This window comes from Pithys albifrons, chromosome 4 (genome assembly GCF_047495875.1).
Source record: "Pithys albifrons albifrons isolate INPA30051 chromosome 4, PitAlb_v1, whole genome shotgun sequence".
NCBI lineage: Eukaryota > Metazoa > Chordata > Aves > Passeriformes > Thamnophilidae > Pithys > Pithys albifrons.
In genome coordinates this window covers 22,517,366-22,536,382 of record NC_092461.1, presented here as the reverse complement: position 1 = coordinate 22,536,382, position 19,017 = coordinate 22,517,366, and the positions used below count along the sequence as shown (strand labels likewise).

Below are 19,017 nucleotides of genomic sequence, written 5' to 3'. Positions count from 1 at the left end.
TAGACTTTTTTTCAGTGGTGCCCAGTGATAGGACAACGAGTAATGGCCATATACTCAAACAAGAAGTTTCACCTCAGCATGAGGAAGTGCCTCTTTATGCTGTGAGTGGCAGAGCACTGGCACAGGATGCCCAGGGACGTCGTAGTCTCCCTCTTTGGAGACATTCAAAACCCACCAGGATGCCTTTCTGCATCAGCTGCTCTAGGTGACCCTGTCTTGGCAGGGGGGTTGGACTGGATGATCTCCAGAGGTCCCTTCCAATACTAACAATTCTGTGATTCTGTGATTTGCTCTTCCCATTCTTTTCCTGCCTGAGCAGCAGTGAGGGGCTGGGGAGAGCATCACCAGCTACCCATGTGCCCCCCCAGATCTGGCCCACCCATCCCAGCAAAGCACTATCCCTCCAGCTGCACGACCAGAGAGAGAAATTGTCAGGCTTCAGCAGGTGCACCCTTCTTTCTGTTCCTCGATTCCCAAACGCGGGAGGAAAAGATGCATTTTATCCAGGAGAAGCCTTCACAACACATTAGTGTGCACTGCTGAACGAAAATTCCCAGAGATACCCATTTATGTGCAACTTTTAGGATATCCATTCTACACTTGAGAGCTAGTACTATTCCCAATATAGAGCTCATTTCAGAATATGGGTCTTAAGCTCAGCTCCATCCCTGTCATTTATCACCCAGTTTTGGGGTCAAATGAAACCAGACACTACTCTTGAAAAATTTCAGGGCTATCATGGTCTTAGGCTCCACTCAGCCTCCCCACCCCCAGCAAATCCTCCCAGTAGCAGGCTGGAGAGGGGGGTGGCACATGGGAACATCTGTTGCAGATCCTAGAAGCATCACCTCCTGGGACAGTACAAGTATATTCAATACTGACATGGAAGTTTACCTAAGGGCAGACATAATTCAGTCAACAGTAGCCTCCAGTTGATTGTAGAGCAGGTTTTCTTGATCTTTCCTCAGCTTTTAGTGCTACACCTTCAGTTGTTTCTGTATAAGCCAGCTTTCATGTGGGCATGTACTGGATCAGATCCAAAACCTCTCTAGGTCCTAAGACTTAGTAGTGGACTTGTATGGAAGATGTACATATATATGGGCTGTTAAGTAATGATCCTTCTCCTAAAGACTGCTCTGGAACTTTGTCACGTGACCAATGGACTTCCAGAGCAAAAGATAGCATTTTTATAGTTAACATCCATCAGCTGAGTTTTCTATATCACAACGTTAAAGCTCTTTGTGAACCCATGTGAACTTTTCTAACATGCTACATGTTATGGTGAAGAATGCTAGAGATTGCATGAGCAGTCAATGAAGAATTATTTCTGGTTTTTCTGAACTGAGCCCCTGCACACTTCAGGTGACTCTGTGACTTTTGTATGGAAAAATATCATCATTAAATGTTTTGTATTCTGCTCAGCTGCCTCTGCTTATCTATATTATTCTACCCACACTTTTAGCTTTCTATTTGACTGAACTGCCTTATTATGTTTGTTCCTGGCCCTCATGTCTGTTCTTCCTTTTCTACTGTATCCTAAGTCTCCCTTTCTACTCCTGTTATGGGAGTTCCTGTTCTCTAACACCTTCAAGGACAGCATCTTCTAGGATTTGGGTTGTAAAGGTATGCATACAAGCAAGAAGATGCAATTCCTTCCCGGGCACATTCTCTTCTCTGAAGCACTCTGTTTTTTAGAGCCATTGAAATGCTTGTTCAAGCAATTTATAGTAAATATTTTGAGGCAAGCTTTGTAAGCCTTCAATGACTTTCATCCTTGTTTAGACAGCTGTTTTCAAAATCTGTGTTTCCACAATCTTTTGTGAAAAAAACCCCAAAGTAAGTCTGCTACCCACCAATTCTATAATTATCAATTTGCATTCTTCCATCACTAGATGTGCTATGGAGTTATTTTTCAAGAATCTCTAAACCTCACAGAACCTTGTTCTGTATTTGTTTTGCCTTTGGACCTGATTTGAAGAGTACTACAGCAACCTGAAAATTAGGTGTTGGTAAGGCACAGAGTACATTAATATTGTGTTGATATATTCAGCAGCAAAGAGATTATGGAGGAAATCAGGTACTGAAAGGGTGAAAATAATTATTTTAAAAATGTATCTAGCATTCTTTGTGGAGCAATGAAATTGTACACTTTCAGTACTCAGTTTAACCATTTGCTTTAACCATCATTGTTGTTGGCAGAACCATCCTACCATACTTTTACCTTCCTTTTCTCCTGACGGCAGCTGGACAGACTGTTTGGCAGAATAGGCAGGCTGTAGAGAACACCCATTCCATTGCTATTTCTCTACTTGATATAAAATGCCAGTTCTCGCACCTCTGGAGGATGTGTTTCAAAAAGCAAATAAAATGGAAGTCTTTATGTAGAAGTGTCTTCACAACTCTGAGGGGAAAGGGGAGGAAACAGACTCTTAAGATTGACTGCTGAGCATCACTTTGGCATTGCAGCACTGTCTTCACCATGTTCTTAGTCACACTCAAACCGTGACTTGGACAATACTGCCCAAGAGCAATTTCTTTCTTTATTCTAATTCCTTCCCAGCTGAGCTTCAGAGCCCATAAACCCAGGCTGTACATCGGCTCAGAGCTGGCAGCTGTTCTCCAATTGTGGCCCCAGAATCTTGCAGCCAACAGATAGAAAACACCTGATTATAGCAAAGCATACAAACCTTGTTGGGTAACCAGCAAGTGTTGTAAGACCCTGTTAACCACAGCTTAAGTGTCTGGTGTGAGCTGATCTTTCTTGTTAAAACCGCTGCCAATATCTGCACAAAATGATGAGCAATTAGAGCAGAATGTCTTCAGGCTAAGAGTTAGCAATGTGACTGTTACACATACTAATTCATTTTGAAGTCTCAGATGTGACTAATCGCAATATCTAATGACAATCATATAGCTCTTGGACATAGTTGTAGTATATTGGGTTTTCAAATACTAATTAAATTGTGCTTCAAGTTAAGGAAAGAAGACGTAAGATTTAGTATGCAGAAGCAATGCAAATTAAGGCAATGTGGATATTTCAAAGGAAGGTATCTTTTTTATCCATCTGCTGATATTGTTACTGAAGTTTCCAAGATGTCAGACAAACAATGTCCAAGACACAAAGCAGTATACAGACTGGACACTGACAAACCAGATTAAAGCATTACTAAATTAGCAATAACAAAGACCAAAAGTCATCTTAAGTTCAACTTTAGGGAAATGGCTCATCTAGTGATGTTTTTCTCATCTGGTTTTGCAGGTACAGGCTGAAGCAACAATTAATGTTATGGGTTCTCTGTGTCAGGATGAAAGTGCTCCAGCCACATGCTGTCAAACACTAGTCTGATAGGAATTTACTCATTGGTCCAAATGCATTTAACCTGTTTTGCCAGGTGAACTTCATGCCAGAATGCTTTATGTGGGATCAGATGTCTGATTATGTCTGTTGTTCTGCAACTAAAATAAAAGCAGCACAAACTTTCTAACAGGCAAGTAATTCGAATCTGTACCACAAGCCTATTTCTGGGCCAGACTAATTTTGTACTGATGAGGTTCTGATAGCACAGGTACCTGCTGCTAATGTGAAGAGCCAGATTTCACAGGTATCATTTTGCATTTGCCACAGTGGTGGGCAGTCTGGACAAACATGCAAACAGCACTATCCTGCCACTGAGCAGGCTTACAAAGATCTTCTTGCCATGTTTTTCTTTTTTTTTTTTAATGCCATCTTCTTGTCTGTTCCAAAAGCAATATATACAATGAAGTAAGTGAGGTTTTGGGGTTGATCTTTTTTTTGTTGTTTGGTTGGGTTTTTTTACAGGTTTCTGTAGAATTACAGTCCTTGACTTCTAATGATTACAGAGGGGCCAGTTTCAATGTTAACATGGCTTTCTTTAGCTAAGCAAGAAATAGGCATCTTCAAAACTTTTTGAAGCAAGGCCCCTTCGTTAATTCAGTGAAAAAGCAAATTGCTGTGTGCAGGACAGTGAACTCTAAGCACTTTAATATGCATCTCCAGATAGGAAAAACCTGGGGAGTATAAAAACCCAGAGAAAGTACTCTGCCTATATGTGCTGATGAATGAGTTTCATAATGCTAACATATTAACTCATGCCGCAGTGCAGTACAGACTCACATGAAGATGTAGCATGCAGAAGCCAGAGTGTGACAAAGTCTTGAAGTGGAATGCATTTGATGGCTTTTATGGATTAGCTGGGCAGAAAGATGAAAGGATTGTGTCCAACAAAAAAGTGAAATTCCCAACCTTGTATTATTCTGTATACCAGAAGAAACCACCAATTCCTCCCTGCCCAACTCAGATTTTTTAAGAACATATTTTGTGCAGATGTGCTTTTCCAGACAAATGCTGACAGACCACTCAAATACAAGGATTACAAGCATGAACAATTGCTTCTTAAAGTACTATTGAAAAGTTTTCTAATTCAATAGCTATCGGACCAAGAAAGGGTTTTATGCACAGTGTACATTTTCATCGAGTTACAGCTTTATGACCCGAAAGATGCTCATGGTGTTTTCCTGATTTGATTCTAGCAGTCTTCCCAAATGAATACTTTAAGTATCATAGCAAAATATTCCCACTTATTTTCCTCACAAAAAAGGGGTAAAGGAGTTCTTTTGCAAGTAAAGTGCATACTGTCCTAATAGGAATCTCAAGACAGAACAGCCAGAATAAAGATATCTTGAGGATTGTGTTTTCCTCTTCACTCTTCCTAAAAGCTGTTTAATACAACCCACCCAATTAACCATGAATTAAGGCAAGAGATACAGATGTACAGATAAATCCAAAATATGACATTCATTCCAATATAAAATGAATAGCATTGTATTAACGTTTATTTCTAATTACAAGAAACAGAATATCAGTCCCTTATTTGTACAAAAATACCTGAAAGATTACAATTAGGTTCACAAGCCAAAAAGCTATTTACAGTATGAAGCAAAGCATATTGAATAAAGGTTTTGTCTCTTAAGTTAATACCTTTTGCATTCCCTGAAACTTTAAACTTTATTCCATTTTACAGTCACTAAATCTTGCATTGTGACAATATAATTTACGATAAGCAAGTCTTGCCACTGGAAAGGTGCATTGATTGGTCAAACTGTCAGGTATTTAGTGCAGAAAAGATAAGACAAAACATCTAAACTGAGGCACGTGTTTCTTCAAGATTAATTAACAAATAAAAAGTTCTTTTGTACTTTAACACCTATCGTAACATAACTTAACTAGTAACCTCATTACCAAAATGGTTTGGCATTTTCCTTCTCAACATATTCAAGATTGCTACATGAAGTATTTATTTAGAAAATAAAATCACAGGCAAAAAGATAAAAATTCAACAGGCTCCAAAACAACCCTGAGCATCCCCTTTACATTCATGTCATTTAAATACAAAAATAAGAGTCAAATGTCCTTCAGTCCTTGGTATTCTGAGCTGGCAGCCAGCTGAAATCTGTTGGAAAACTAAGGTGGCATTGACTGTTTTCCAGCAGAAAAGACAAAGCAGTGATCTGCTTAAGTAAGATTGTTGCCACTTTGAAGGTGGTCACTTTCTCAAAACAGCTCACTTTAGTTGGGAAGAGTACAAAATACTAAGTCAACCATCTACATACAAAAACCATGGTTCATAGTCAAACTTTTATTCTCAATTTAAATAAGATGCAAGGTTTTTTCATAAATATGAAACACTGCAAATACTATCTGCCTACTGGGAAAAATGCATGGTTGTCACTAAGCTATGTAAACAGAAAAACTTAAAACTACAGCATAAATGGTCTTATTAAACTGGTAATGTAGTCGATACAAGTATCTTTTTTCTCCTAATAGGGGCCAAATAGAAGCATGCAAAGTGAAGTCAGACTTAAGTTAGCTTAATTTCAAGGTTTTAAAATACATTGTCTAGAAAGCAGGAACACTCATTTCTCTATGTACAATTAAAAAGCAAAACAAAACAAAAAAAAGGCTTCTACTAAAAACAAAATCAAGTTTCTTCATTTTTAGTATCTAGACATTAAATGGAAAAAAATACTAATGTGTTCTGTAAACTAAAATACAGTGTTTCTATACCATTGACATAGTTTAAGCTGATATGGACGACTCAGGCAGGTTATGGTTTATCTTAAGCTATTCTTAACACTACATGAAGACCTAGAAGTGTACGATTGGTTTTCCTTCTTCACCCTTTCAGATGGCTAGGATTTCAAACCCAGTGGCAAATACTAAAGATGAAGTAGCCCATGTATATCATTTACCATCTTAAGAATGCTCCGTTCTGCACTACACTGCAAGTTCCCAGGGTGGAATACTCCTCACTGTGGCTAACGGCACAAAGCACTGGGAAGTTGTTTTGGTTAAAACAGTTCCTGCACCAACTGTGTTGCTGAAAGAATGGTTACTTGCAATTGGAGAATCAAGGTGGGACTTGTCCAACTTTAATACCGATTTATCATCAGAAAGAGTTATTGTGTAAACATTAAATAATTCATTTAAGCATCAACAATAAAGTAGTTCTGATGACAAACCAGCATCAGAACAAGATACATGCTTGTTCGCCATAGGTACTGGTGTGCAGTGGCATATACGACACAGGGATCACCAGTTATCTCGATGGATGACATTGCCAGCAGCTCGTTCACAGTCAAATCTGTTTCTATTCCCAGTATGTTCTTTCTCACCATGTAAACTTCCACAGCCCTACAAAAAGCAGAAGGGGTACAGTTCTTCTTATGCTCTATCCCCAGGAGAGCTTTGTGTCACTGTAGCTTTACTATATGGAAAGAGCTCTTTGAAACAGTGAAAATTCAAGGAGCTATAAAGCTAAAAACACTGTTTTTTGATTTTTTTTTATTTTATCATACTATGACTACCTGCAGAAGAATCTTCTCACAAAAAATGGTGGTTTCAAATACAAGTGTAGTCATTCAGTCCTATTCTATTTAGTAAGTTTCCTCAGGAAAACAGTCAAAAGGCTGTAAAAAACAAACCACCACTCCAATAATAAAAATTTGTGCATAGAATCTAATACAGTCTTTGCATGACTGGATGCCACTAATATGCCATCAACACACTACAGCCACAATGCTACAAATCAACAGTTTTAAGAGTATGTATAGTGGTGGTATGTTCTTTTAGAATTGTATCCTCATTGCTTCTTCAAAGACATCTGCAGATCACTGAACCTCAGGTCTCCAGAGAAGTACTGAGACACACGTGCGCAAACACACACACACACTTCTTGATTTTCTTCTAGATCCTTTTAGGCTGAAGGATTCCATACATTTTAGGGTGCAGATTAATACCCAACTCCTGCATGAATTTTAAAAGCCACATCAGCTCCTAATATAGGCTGCATACAATATCCGAAACAAAGTAGGAGTGCAAAAAAAGTGATCAATACAAAAAGTAAACACACTAGTCTTAATTGTCAAGATTATTCCAGGGCAAGAGTTCTTTTCAAAGACTTCTCTTCACACTTGTTCCTGTTAAGTGGCCCAGCCAAGATAGTTTCCAGTTTTGTTTCAAATTTACTCATTGTTTTATAGACCCTCCCCCCCTTTTTGGGATGCTGGGACACTCAGCAGCAATCACTCTTAGGTGTTAGACAAACCAGCAATCTCGGTCTGTTGGCACCTGTCGAATCCATCCCTTTCAGAGTCCCAAGGTGCATAATATTTATTTTTTTTTACCAACTTACAAATCTGCTAATTCCCCAGTGTCAACGTTCTCTTACAATTACTCTTCTAGCAAATCCAGTCTTAAGTGAGAGTCAGATTTGAGGTCATAAGGCCACTCGGATACAGTGGTGTTTGAGTTTGCAGGGCAAGACTCCTTTGTTTAGTTGATAGAATTCAACAAGCTGGATTAGATCACTGAATTTGGTGTTCCCATCATCCAGGCTGAAAAATATCTGTCCATCATCTTCACACTAGGGAGACAAAACATCCTTTTCAAGTTAGACCGCACATGAAGAGATGCAAGTGTGGCAAAACAGAGTACCACTAGGGTGTGACATAACATCAATGATGGGCACTGCCCAAACAACCTAGTGCCAAGAGTTCTTCATGAAACCATGCACAGCACTAGAAAAAACAGATGTTAGCCCAACTAGTAATATTTTGTTTATGAAAGTGAAAGCTTGTGGGCAAAGTAATTGACAGGCAGAATAATTGAAAGTTGTAGAGACAGCACTAGCCTTCAGTATATAAAACAAAAATACCCCAAAAATATTTGTTAGCTGTATCTAAAATTGGTAGGCTAAACAAGTGAAAAGGTTTACATGATCTTAAATTTTTGGTGCTTTTTTTGATCAAGATAAAAATAAAATTGTTTCCCAACATCTCAGTGTAACATTATTTGAAGCTCAACACTACTGGGTAGCCCCCAGAATAAAACTTTTTAACTTTCTCTAAATTACTCTTTGTTTGCCTAAGTGACAGGGACACAACAGCTGCTGTTGTTGCTGTCAGTCACAGGGAAAAAGTACTGTGCATTTACACAGACTTGTATAATGTAGTGATTTACAGCAGTTTTTCAGGCAATGTTAACAAATAATTTTAATAAGACATTTGACAATTCTAAAAAACACTTGCTAATAGAAATGTCCCTGTTAATTATATTAGTAATTAATAAGGAGTCTTCTCAGATGTTGGCAACAGCTTCCTGATTAAAAATTTCAAATTTTGTTATCAGTACCAAAAATAAGCTACTTACCGGCAGGATCTGAAAATGCTTAATTTTTTGATGATGGCACAGTGTAAGTACAAATGCCTTTGGATTGCTTTGGCTGTCCCGGAGAAGAAATAATCTAAGAGAGAATATTTTAAAGAACAAACTGAATAAGGCAATCTATTTCTTCACAATAATCAGAACTACAAAGTAATTTTACACCACTCTTAAGTCTTCCTTAGTTGCATTAACCAATGATTCCATAACTGGCAGTTTACTTTCAATTTTTATACTATGGCTATGCCACAATAACAGATGAGGAAACAAGAAGTAAAAGATGGATGACATTTGTTCTTCCCCTAAGAATGTATGTATGAGGCTTTTTTAAAGTTCTCTCTAACTCAGCTTTCCATTAATAATATGTATTCTCATAAAGAAAATGTTATCATTTAATTCCAGAGCAAATCTGAACTTCTGTAGATGGGAAAGTAATATATGCAAATTCCCACTCTCCGGTATCTTGCATCAGTTCACAGAAATCCAGTGTCAGCAAAATTACATTTAGGTTAAATGGTTGCAATTGCACAGAAATAGCTCAGTACTTTCTTAAAATTACTTATCAGTTAAGCATCCTTCACCTTATCAAGATGGGGAAAACACACACTGATTTTTCCTCTAGAGGAGTCCCAGTATTTTACCCTCAGCATCACTGGAAAAAATGTACTTCTTATAGATATAGATAGATAGATATAGATAGATAGATAGATAAATACATACATACATATGTTTATATATATATACACATATGTCTATATATAAATGTACTTTTATATATATATATATATAGCGCTAGCAACATCATACAATCTAGCTGTCACTTCTAAGTTGACCCACAAAATTGAAGTCTGAACTCAGATGGTTAAATACGTAATAGGGAGAGGAGAAAATTAATCTAGCTAAAATTGCCACATTTTCTCCCCTTCACATTTATGAACTAAGGAAGCAGATCCTCTGCATGCCACAGGAAACAAGAATATACCTTTGGCTCAAGTCTCACAGCACTAACCTCTAGTGGATTTGTGAGATGGCCAAATAGCATATGGGGCAGGCCTCAAGCCCTCTTAATTGCTAATTACTAAGCCAGGAGCACACTCTTCCAAGGCCAAGTTGCAAGAACTGTTTGTAGTCTTAGGAACCCAAAAGAACCCATTCCAGCTCCTCGGAACTGATTGAGAAATGGCAATAACACAAAAATGCAACATCATAACCACTGGCAGTTCAGTAGTCAGAATGAGGCATGTCTTACCACCATCAGAAACCATGCATGGTAACTGAACATTTCTTTTTAGTCCTAAGAAAACCAGATGTGTGGAAAAGGGACAAAAGCCTTTATACATTAGGATTCATGTCAGGGAGAAATGTCTTCCTTGCCCTGAGATTACTGCAGCTCATGCAGTTACCTCTAAATTATCTTTCATCTAGCTGTTTCAGATAAAGCATGTTACCATAAGCTGGTGGCACAAAGCAGAGCTCTGCATAACTGAAAATGCAATTATTTACTCAACCTATGGCAAGCAACTGGCTCCCACACAAACAATGTTATATAGATAGATGCATCCTCAACAATAGCTTCCAGAGTCAGTCAAAGATAGCAGCATCAGTTGCATATAAACATTGCTGAACCTCTTCCATGAGCCACTGGGAGACTGTTAACTTTCCACCTTTTTTTGTTCAAGAACACACAGAGCAGGAAAACACAGGCAAGACTTCTCCATCATAAAAATCACCATCCTCGCATCTCAGAGCACATCCGTAACACAGTTGTTTTGTCACTGCTGACTGACCTTGCTAAACTAACCAATCTTCATTGTCCACAATGAGTAAGCTGACTAGACACAAATTTAACACCCCCTCAAGGGCATTACCACATTTCTGAAAACCTCAAGGACAGGCCCCAGATTCCTTAGGCAACAGGTCAAAATGAACCCAAGATTATGCAGATCCGTAGTGTGAGAACCAGAAAGCCAAGTCAGCAGTGCTCCTTTGCTTTCTCAGCCTCTTCTCTGTTTGACCTAAGCTAAAATCCAATAGCCTTAGCCCAGCCAAGACCCCCCCCAAAAAAAAACAAACACTACTTTATGAATATGTACATGCAGCACCAACTTCTATTTCTCTAATGTATTTTAGTCTCCAGGAACATTAGTGTCCTGAATCAGAAAATGCTGAAGAAAGGTTTGAACTTCACTGTCTCCTGAGAAGCCAACACAGGTACTTTTCTACCTTAACCCTGACAGCAGTGAGATGTGTTAACCAAAGGCAACCATAAAAAACAGCTGAATGGAGTTCAAGCAACTTCCGTTCAATAACTGTAACTCCATATAAATAAGGCAAACAATGATACTCAGAAGATACTTAAATCTCAACTACAGACATTTTAGAGAGCACTGAAACAGTTACTTTTACTTCTTTGCTCTAGAACAGAAACAAAGAGTCAGAAATCACCATTAACTGCTCTGATTCACGCAGAAGCACACAAATGGCTGATTATAAATTTGTGGGCAAGTGGTTAAGTACAACTTTGCCTGGAAGAGATACTCAGTGCAAATTACAAGAATTAACTGTTTTCAAGTTCTACCATTCTCTAAAACTTGATTGCCTCTATGCCCTCAAAAAAAGAAAGTTCAAGTCTATTCTTAAGATTTTATTTTTCAAATTAAGAGCTATGATCCACTCATAGAAACATGCACTCTGACTTTTTGAAATCCAGGCAGGTTATAATGGGACTAAGAGAATTGGGTTACTCAGAGGTACTAGAAACCTGTAAATCATTACAGCAGAGGTTGTGCTCTTGTCTATAAAGCTTACCATAGGATCATAAATACCAAGCAACAACAATACCTACCCATCTACAAGCCCCTGTTGCTTAATAATCCTGTGAGATTCTTCTCTAGAGATTCGGCCATGAAACCAGTGCTGCGTCCTATGAATAACTGGAGGCAAGAGGGAAAAGAGGAAAAGTGAAGACGGTTAAAAACAGTAACATGTGCAGTATTTCTTTCCACACACTAATTATTTAAACATTTTAAAAGTGGGTATAGTTTTGTTACAGAATATAAAGTATTTTCATCAACCTATATAAAAAAAGAATCAATATCAAAAAATGCATCTACTTAATACAGCAAGTAGAGAGGCATTATCTCCATGTATTTTCTGAATTGCAGATGTACAATTAGGTTAACAAGAGAAATCTCTTCTAATATTGCCTTTTCATAGCTTCTTGAAACTGTTGGGACTAACAATTCCCAGAACACAATGTATAAACTAATGAGTTAGAACAAAGTCCTTTTAATGCTCAAATAAAGAAAAGCACTTCAGCTTGTTCTTTCAAGAGTGGAGTTATCCCCAAATATTTTAATGTTTATTGTTTCATTGTTTTTTCAAATGTTTTTTTTCAAATGGTATTTTTAAATTCTGTTCGGGAGAACAGAAACACAGCGTATTAACAGGGAATAGCTGTGTTTCCTCTAAAAAGTCCAGGACACTAATAAGCAATTTACTATTATTTTAATAAACTTTCAGTCTCACATATTCAGGACTTGCATTACAGGCATACATATTTAACATTATTCAGTTATTACGTAATGAATTCCATTTTGAAAACTCTCATTTTTACTCTTCGAAGATTAACAGTTCATTCATTGACTTTTCTTGTCTAAAATGGAGAACAAACTTCTGGATTGCTTTAAATGGAAACATTTATGAAGTGTCTATTTTTATAAAATCTGAGTTTCAAAAGACTAGTAGTGGAAAAAAGCTTGAGGGTGCCATCAAAGGAAAACAAGTTCCTTCTACAATGTGTGTATCGGCTAAGAATGTTAATGATGCAGAAGCTACTGATAAACATAAACACTGTATTTGACATCAAGGCTTTTATACTACATGATTGCACTCTGTCTCTATATGAAATACAGCTTTTCTTTACTCACAGAGGCCTCTGATATGCTTACAAACCAGCAGAATTTACCTGTACTCAGTGTGGAAGGATGGAGTGGACTTTGGCTACCCAAGATGTTCATTCTTGTGCTACGTTTCTATAGAGAGAATGAGTTACCATTAAATCCACACTAATGCCTCAACAGAAGAGAATTAGTACACATGCAATACAGATTTAATTTACAGGAAACTGGGGGCTGGCAAATTTAATGCAAGGATGAGAAAAAGAAATGCAACTTTGAAGGGGGCTAGTCTACAAGCAGCAACTCATTTCAGTTGGCTTAAAACACAAGCCAGATGTTAATAACAAAAGCTCAGTATCTTATAAAAAAAAAGGAAGGAAAAAAAAGACAGAAAAAAAGAAAGTCTGATATGTTTCTGCTCAGGCAAAACACCAGGCACTCAGTAAATCAAGCAGTGTTTCCCTCCCATACATAAAGCACCAGCTAATGCTTCAGTAATGACTTCTTTTCCCTAAAAGACGAGCATGTGGGAAAACTTGTAGTGCAGCTGTCTGTCCACAAGACACTATAAACAAGTTACATCAGTTTTCATTGCAAGAGGTCCTGCCTCTTGTATATTCTGCAATTAAACTTACTGGGAGCAAGCCATTAGTCAGAGCCCCAGCCTCTTCCATGTGGGGAAGCATTTAATTTGACATATTCCTCCTCAGAGACTGGTTTTGCAAACTGGCAGTAAAGTTCTGGTGGGTCTGCTTTCCCCCTCAACTTTCCTCTGGACACTAGGGGGACAGAGAAGCAGTGGTAGAAGGTTGTTGTGAATGTGACAGTTTTGCTAAAGATGGATATTGACTTTCAGATCTGCATGCTTGCAGTGTGATTGCTTCAGGTCGGAGCTAAGCTATACTGTGACCAGCACTGCACTAACATCATGTGTTTTGGCGCTCAACAGACACTTACTGATTGCAAAAATAGAAAAGAAGAGAAGATAGCTACCCTCCAAGCATGTCCTTCTTCCAAGGCAGCACTCTGTGCTTCAGCAGGATTTTCAATAACTCTTCCTATTTGCCCCGAAAAATCCATTGCTACTAGTGAGTTTTCAGATACACTTCTCTGAAAAGGAATTTTCACTTGTTTCAAAAAACAGAGAAAGAAAAATCCAGCTTGAGAGTTTCATTTCAAAATGTTTTCATTTCAGAAGACTGTCCAAGGTTCTCCTTCAACATCACAGAATATACATCTCATTTTTTACCCTTTCAAAAGATTCACTGACACAAAAATAGATAGCTTTTCTTTTTAGGCCATAGAGGAGGGAGAGGATTTGAAGGCTGAGAATAAAATCTGTATTGCTTAAGTTGCCCACTTGCCCTATTACTATATTCCAGTCATTTTCAGGGCCAGTTGGGATCCAAATATAGAATCTTCACTTTTAGATAGTTAACAGTCAGCTCTTGGCCCAACCTATTTTAGGAAATTTACGTGTTAGTTTTGCCAGACCTAAGCTGGCTTCTGCAGAGACAACCAGATGTCTCTGTACCGTACATCTCAAGGAGCATGACGTATCCAAGATTTTTCAATCATGTGCATCATGTAAGCCTAAGATAATAGAGAGCCAACCACAGAAACTGTACCATGCAAAACATGAACTTTACATTGATTTGCTACACAATGCTGAATTCACATTTCGTAGTGTAAAATTTTCCACTTTTAAAATGCAAAAGCAAATGTATCATTTCCAACATCATACATCAGTGAGGAAAGTTCATTACTTACTACTGGAGTCGAAAAGTGTGGCAGCATGGCTTTTCGCTGCTGGGGAATTCTGTAATTCTGATACAGTAGCATTCCATACTGCCAACAGAAATGTAAGGACATTATTATTCAAATATATACCCTAAGGAAAAAAACTGTATTGATTTCATAATACCACTTACACTGGAGCAAGGTGCCACCAGTTTGTTATTTTCATGATCAGAAGCTGTCCCAAAGAGAGCAATACTAATTGGCAGGTGGCAATCAGGCAGTTAATAAGCACAAGTTTTATTTAAAAAATACAAGCCTGAGTGAAATACACAGGTAATTTCTGCTGCTCTCAGCACATTTTCCTTGTGTCAAGGTCAGAACACACATATTATTTCCCCTCTTTTTACCCTCTAGTAATGTGAACTTAAAAAAATTCTGTAGAAGGCATTCAAACTCAGTTTTCAAAATGATAAAAAATAAGAACCTTTCTAATTCACTTGCTATTTTAATAAATCTGAGCAGGAGATAACACTTGGTACTTTTCACATCTTTATAAAAATAAGGTGATTGAATTCCAGTCATGCTCCTTGTTGAATATGATAAATTTTAGCAACACTAGTAGCTAGGATGGTAGGAAAACACCTACTCAGTGCGTTCCCTAGAGGCACAGTGCTGAAGTTTAGCAACATTGCTTACTGAATGTTCCAACTGAAATGGTTTATAACATTTGTGAATATAGAGCTATGGAAAGCTAAATTAGAATGTGAATAAAAAACAGGGTCACAGACACAGCCTTGAGGCACAGCCTTAATTTTTTCTGATTGTACACCCTTAATCATCTTTCAGTGTTCCTTAAAAACAAAACCTTTTTTCTCTACATAGAATGTAGTAAGGTACAGAGAAGAATACAGCAGTTTTCAAGACAGCATATTCAGGGAAAGACTTAAAACCAAAGCAGAATTTATGCACATTTTCCTATGAAGCTCAGGAATTTTTCTGCTTCAAAGGGCACAAAATAGTCAACTTTCTCCTCAGTTCACTCCATCCTGACTTTGTTTCAAAAACAGTGAAGCCTCATACCATATTATCAAGAAACACCATTGTTTTCTCTCAGATATTAGTAACTTTTACCAAGAGACAAAATTACTTCTTATTGTTATTTCTTATAATAGAACATTCAGAAAACAAAAAAAAACCTAAAAAAAAAATTTGCAAAAGGTACTCTGCTTTAGTTAAGAGAACTACTTACCATATCACATTTTCTTTAGCTTTATGAAAACTTGCAAATACCTCATTAAGCAGGTTTTTTGATTCATTCACATACCTCAAATCTGGATCAAAAACTAAAATTAAATTTGATTCATATGTGGAAGGAATAGAGCTCAGTCCTTCCTGTGCTTAAAATCTTAGGTGGGACAGGTCTGCCTGGCATTTTGCTTTTATCTGTCTTATTTTGGAGCAGATGATAAATTTAAGAACATACAGGTAATTTCTCATGAACAAAGTAACAAATGCAACTTAACTCTTAAGTGTAGCTTTGCACAAGTACAGGACATTATTAGATACCTTGAGGAGTCGAAAGGCAGTCATCCAGCATGTCCTGCTTTGCTCATCTTCAGCACACAACAACCGCAGTTCCTTAGTTTCATTTCTCACTCTGTTGGGCTTTAAAGTGTTAAGGGGAAGTCAGCTACATTCAGTGGAACACTAACAACACAACTAACTTTACTGCAGAGTAAAGGCAGGTATGCTATTAGTCTTAAAAAGTAGCCAGAAAAAGCTGACACCACTCTGAATTAAAGCTCATGAGAGGCTGAGCATGCTTTTAAAGAAATCACTTTCTCAGCTGGGTCTAGCAAGATAAATGTCAGTGCCTCCTGACTTTCAGGAGTTGGACTCCTTGTGGGTCCCTTCCAACTCAGGATAGTCTATGATTCTGTGCTTTGAAATAACATGAAGTTCTGGCAGTTTATAAGAACAAAGTACTCAGAGCACGGTAGGACCAGACCAAGGCATTTTGTTTTGTTTAATTTAGTTTGTTTGTTGGGGTGGTTTTCTTTTGTTTTTTGTTTTTTTTTAATCTGTGAGAAGTTTTATAAGCTTGCATTTCAAGATGAAGAATCAAAGTTTCCATAACTGACGGTAATTGAAAGTTTGCTTGCATTAGTTCAGGATCTATCCTGCAGCCAGTTCTTTGATGCCAACTCTTGTTATCTAACTCTGGAATGGCTGCTAGGAAGGAGAGTACTTCACTGCTGTCAATAAAAGGAGCTCTCAGCCTTATTTTCGTCTCAGAAAATTACACTTTTCAAAGCTTTGAAATACTTTCCAAGCCAATCTATCAGCACAAAGAGTTTTAAAAATTTTCAAAGGCAACTGCTTATTTTTATTTTCATTTTTCCAAGACAATCTTCCTCTTCAAATAAAGACAAACCTCTGGCCCACAATAATGATAAAATTACTATCCATTGGAGCTTGATCCTTTGTTACTGTGTAATTTTGGTGTTCACTGTCCTCAAAAACTTTTCTGTTCAATTAGAGTACTTGGAAAAAGTTTTCATGTGTGAGGTGAACCAAGGCCACCTCACAGGCACACCATGCTTCAGCACTGAGCTGCTCTTGCACAGAAATTTCCCAAACCAAAGGAGCACCAGATAAAGTGTTAAAAGCGTCACATAAAATGATGACAAGATTCACAGGACATGCCTGCCAAATCAAAGATGTTAAAGATCAAGTCCTCATGACAAAAAAGGCTTGTAGAGTTTTAACTGCAAATCCCATTTAGCTGGGGCTTAGGGTGACTTTGAGCTACTAACACTATCTGGAACTTTGAAAGAACTCAATGAGAAGATTTACCTTTATACAAAATCCATACTCTGCAGGTGCATTGTACAACTTCTTGCCTGCTATCAATGAGAAGATATTGCTGTCTTCTAGGTCAGCCAACAATTGCAAATGTCTGGGCTCCTGGGGAAATAATGTTTTATCACAGGTAAGTGTAAGGTTTTGGAAGATCTTGTGCAAGCTTTGCAGTCTCTCCAACCCAGCCTCCAACAGAGGGCAGTGTACGAACACTGTTCCTCTCCCAGGGAGCCTCAAGTGCACAGGGGCACTGCCACCTCTTAAATCTCAGCCTACCAGAAGAAGATGCTTGACATAGGAAACTTACAAAATACTTATACAAACACATCACATTAAAAATGGCATAGCCTATTACATTGCTCCAGAGGAATCTGAAGGTTAGCACAACTTCAGTGCTAACAGTGATGTTGCCTGGCTAGTTCGGTTTTATTTTGTAACAAAACTATATGGCATTGAGAGCCTAGGGCTTGGCTGTCATCTGATCATGGCTTACTTATCTTTTTCTATGGAATAAAAACAGGGAACACTGTGTGGAGATATTTAAAAACCAGCAAAAAATATCCAATGTAAAAGCAGAAAATGCTTTCACATGCTAGCACTGTGCAACTGCTTTTTTTAATCTTACCTTTGACGTTCCTTTTGTAGAACAGTAAAGTCCTGATCTCCTCAAACACACATACAGTTTCTTCCACGATTTCCTACCCAGCTCTTTCACATGCAAGAAACCTTGAATTTCGGGGCAGCTACTGGAGTTTAAAAAGTTCTGTTGGAGAGGAAAATGTAAATGAACATTGTATCCTATGGATGATTATAAAATTGCCACTGTATTTGCCGACCAGAGAAGTAAACAGCAAATCATTTTGCTGACTTCAGACGCAGTTTAACACTAGGCTTAAACTGACCTAGATGTTTAATCTGATTTATGACCAAAATGGATATTCCTGCTCCTCCTGTTGTATCTACCTAGCTATCTCCTCCTGCCACTGTCATCTTCCTATTCTCTGCATCAATACTTAAATCTCCAAAAAGCTAAGTGTTTCTCTGTATCCCCTTTCTTCTTGTACTTGGCCTGAAGGGAGAGGAAATAAGCTTATTAATGCTTAAAATAATACCTTGTCACAGCAGTTTTGGCAAATTGTCTAACTTGGAATCATTGGCCAAAATCTCCATCTTTATCCTAAAGTTTTGAAAGGCAAGAACCTACTTCAGGATTTCTGGCATTAAAGCTGTCCCAAGACAAGAGGTACGACAGACAACAGAATATTTAACAGAAAATCACATGTAGAACAGTCAAATAAGTGACAGCAATTATACCAGACTTTAACATTTGGGAGCATTTAAATTCTTGACAGAAGTCGAGGTACAACATACAGAGTAATTTGATTTGTGATATATCACAGGAAGGAGGCATTAACTATAGTGGGGAATTAATGGATTGCTCCCTCATTACAATGGGCCAGAGGTTTACATGACAGAGGGCTTGCTCAGTTAAATGCCAAATTAATACATTTGAAGAAAAATGCATAAACCTGTTTGGCTAGATGCCTTTGCAATTCTTCAAAGTTGTGTTTTGGTGTTATTTGGTGGACAATGCCATGGAAAACAAACCCAAACATCAGTGCCCTGGGTCAGAATTCTTACTTGCATTAAAACCTTTTTTTTTCCCCAGTCCTCCTTCTCATCTCACCTAACAGAATGGAAAAGAATAGCCAATTTTCCTGATATTTGCATTAGGAATCTACTTATCAGCTATGAAAGGAAAAGACCAAAAAAGAA

General features: G+C 37.8%; 1 protein-coding gene across 3 annotated transcripts in view; it reads right to left on the bottom strand.

Annotated features, from left to right (window-relative positions):
* Window positions 1–4,827: 4,827 nt before the first annotated feature.
* The window catches only part of GRB10 (growth factor receptor bound protein 10), a 138,787-nt gene continuing 124,597 nt past the window's right edge, over window positions 4,828–19,017 (bottom strand). For 2 of the 3 annotated variants that reach the window (XM_071553621.1, XM_071553622.1), the window contains exons 9-17: window positions 17,867–18,004; window positions 17,236–17,346; window positions 15,946–16,044; window positions 14,410–14,487; window positions 13,633–13,749; window positions 12,708–12,774; window positions 11,586–11,673; window positions 8,729–8,822; window positions 4,828–7,943 (exon numbers count right to left, since the gene is read on the bottom strand). In XM_071553621.1, coding sequence (XP_071409722.1) covers window positions 7,797–7,943; window positions 8,729–8,822; window positions 11,586–11,673; window positions 12,708–12,774; window positions 13,633–13,749; window positions 14,410–14,487; window positions 15,946–16,044; window positions 17,236–17,346; window positions 17,867–18,004 — 939 coding nt within the window. In that variant the 3' untranslated portion in view covers window positions 4,828–7,796. The remainder of the gene's footprint in view (window positions 7,944–8,728; window positions 8,823–11,585; window positions 11,674–12,707; window positions 12,775–13,632; window positions 13,750–14,409; window positions 14,488–15,945; window positions 16,045–17,235; window positions 17,347–17,866; window positions 18,005–19,017) is intronic. The other variant, XM_071553624.1, reaches the window with a different exon arrangement.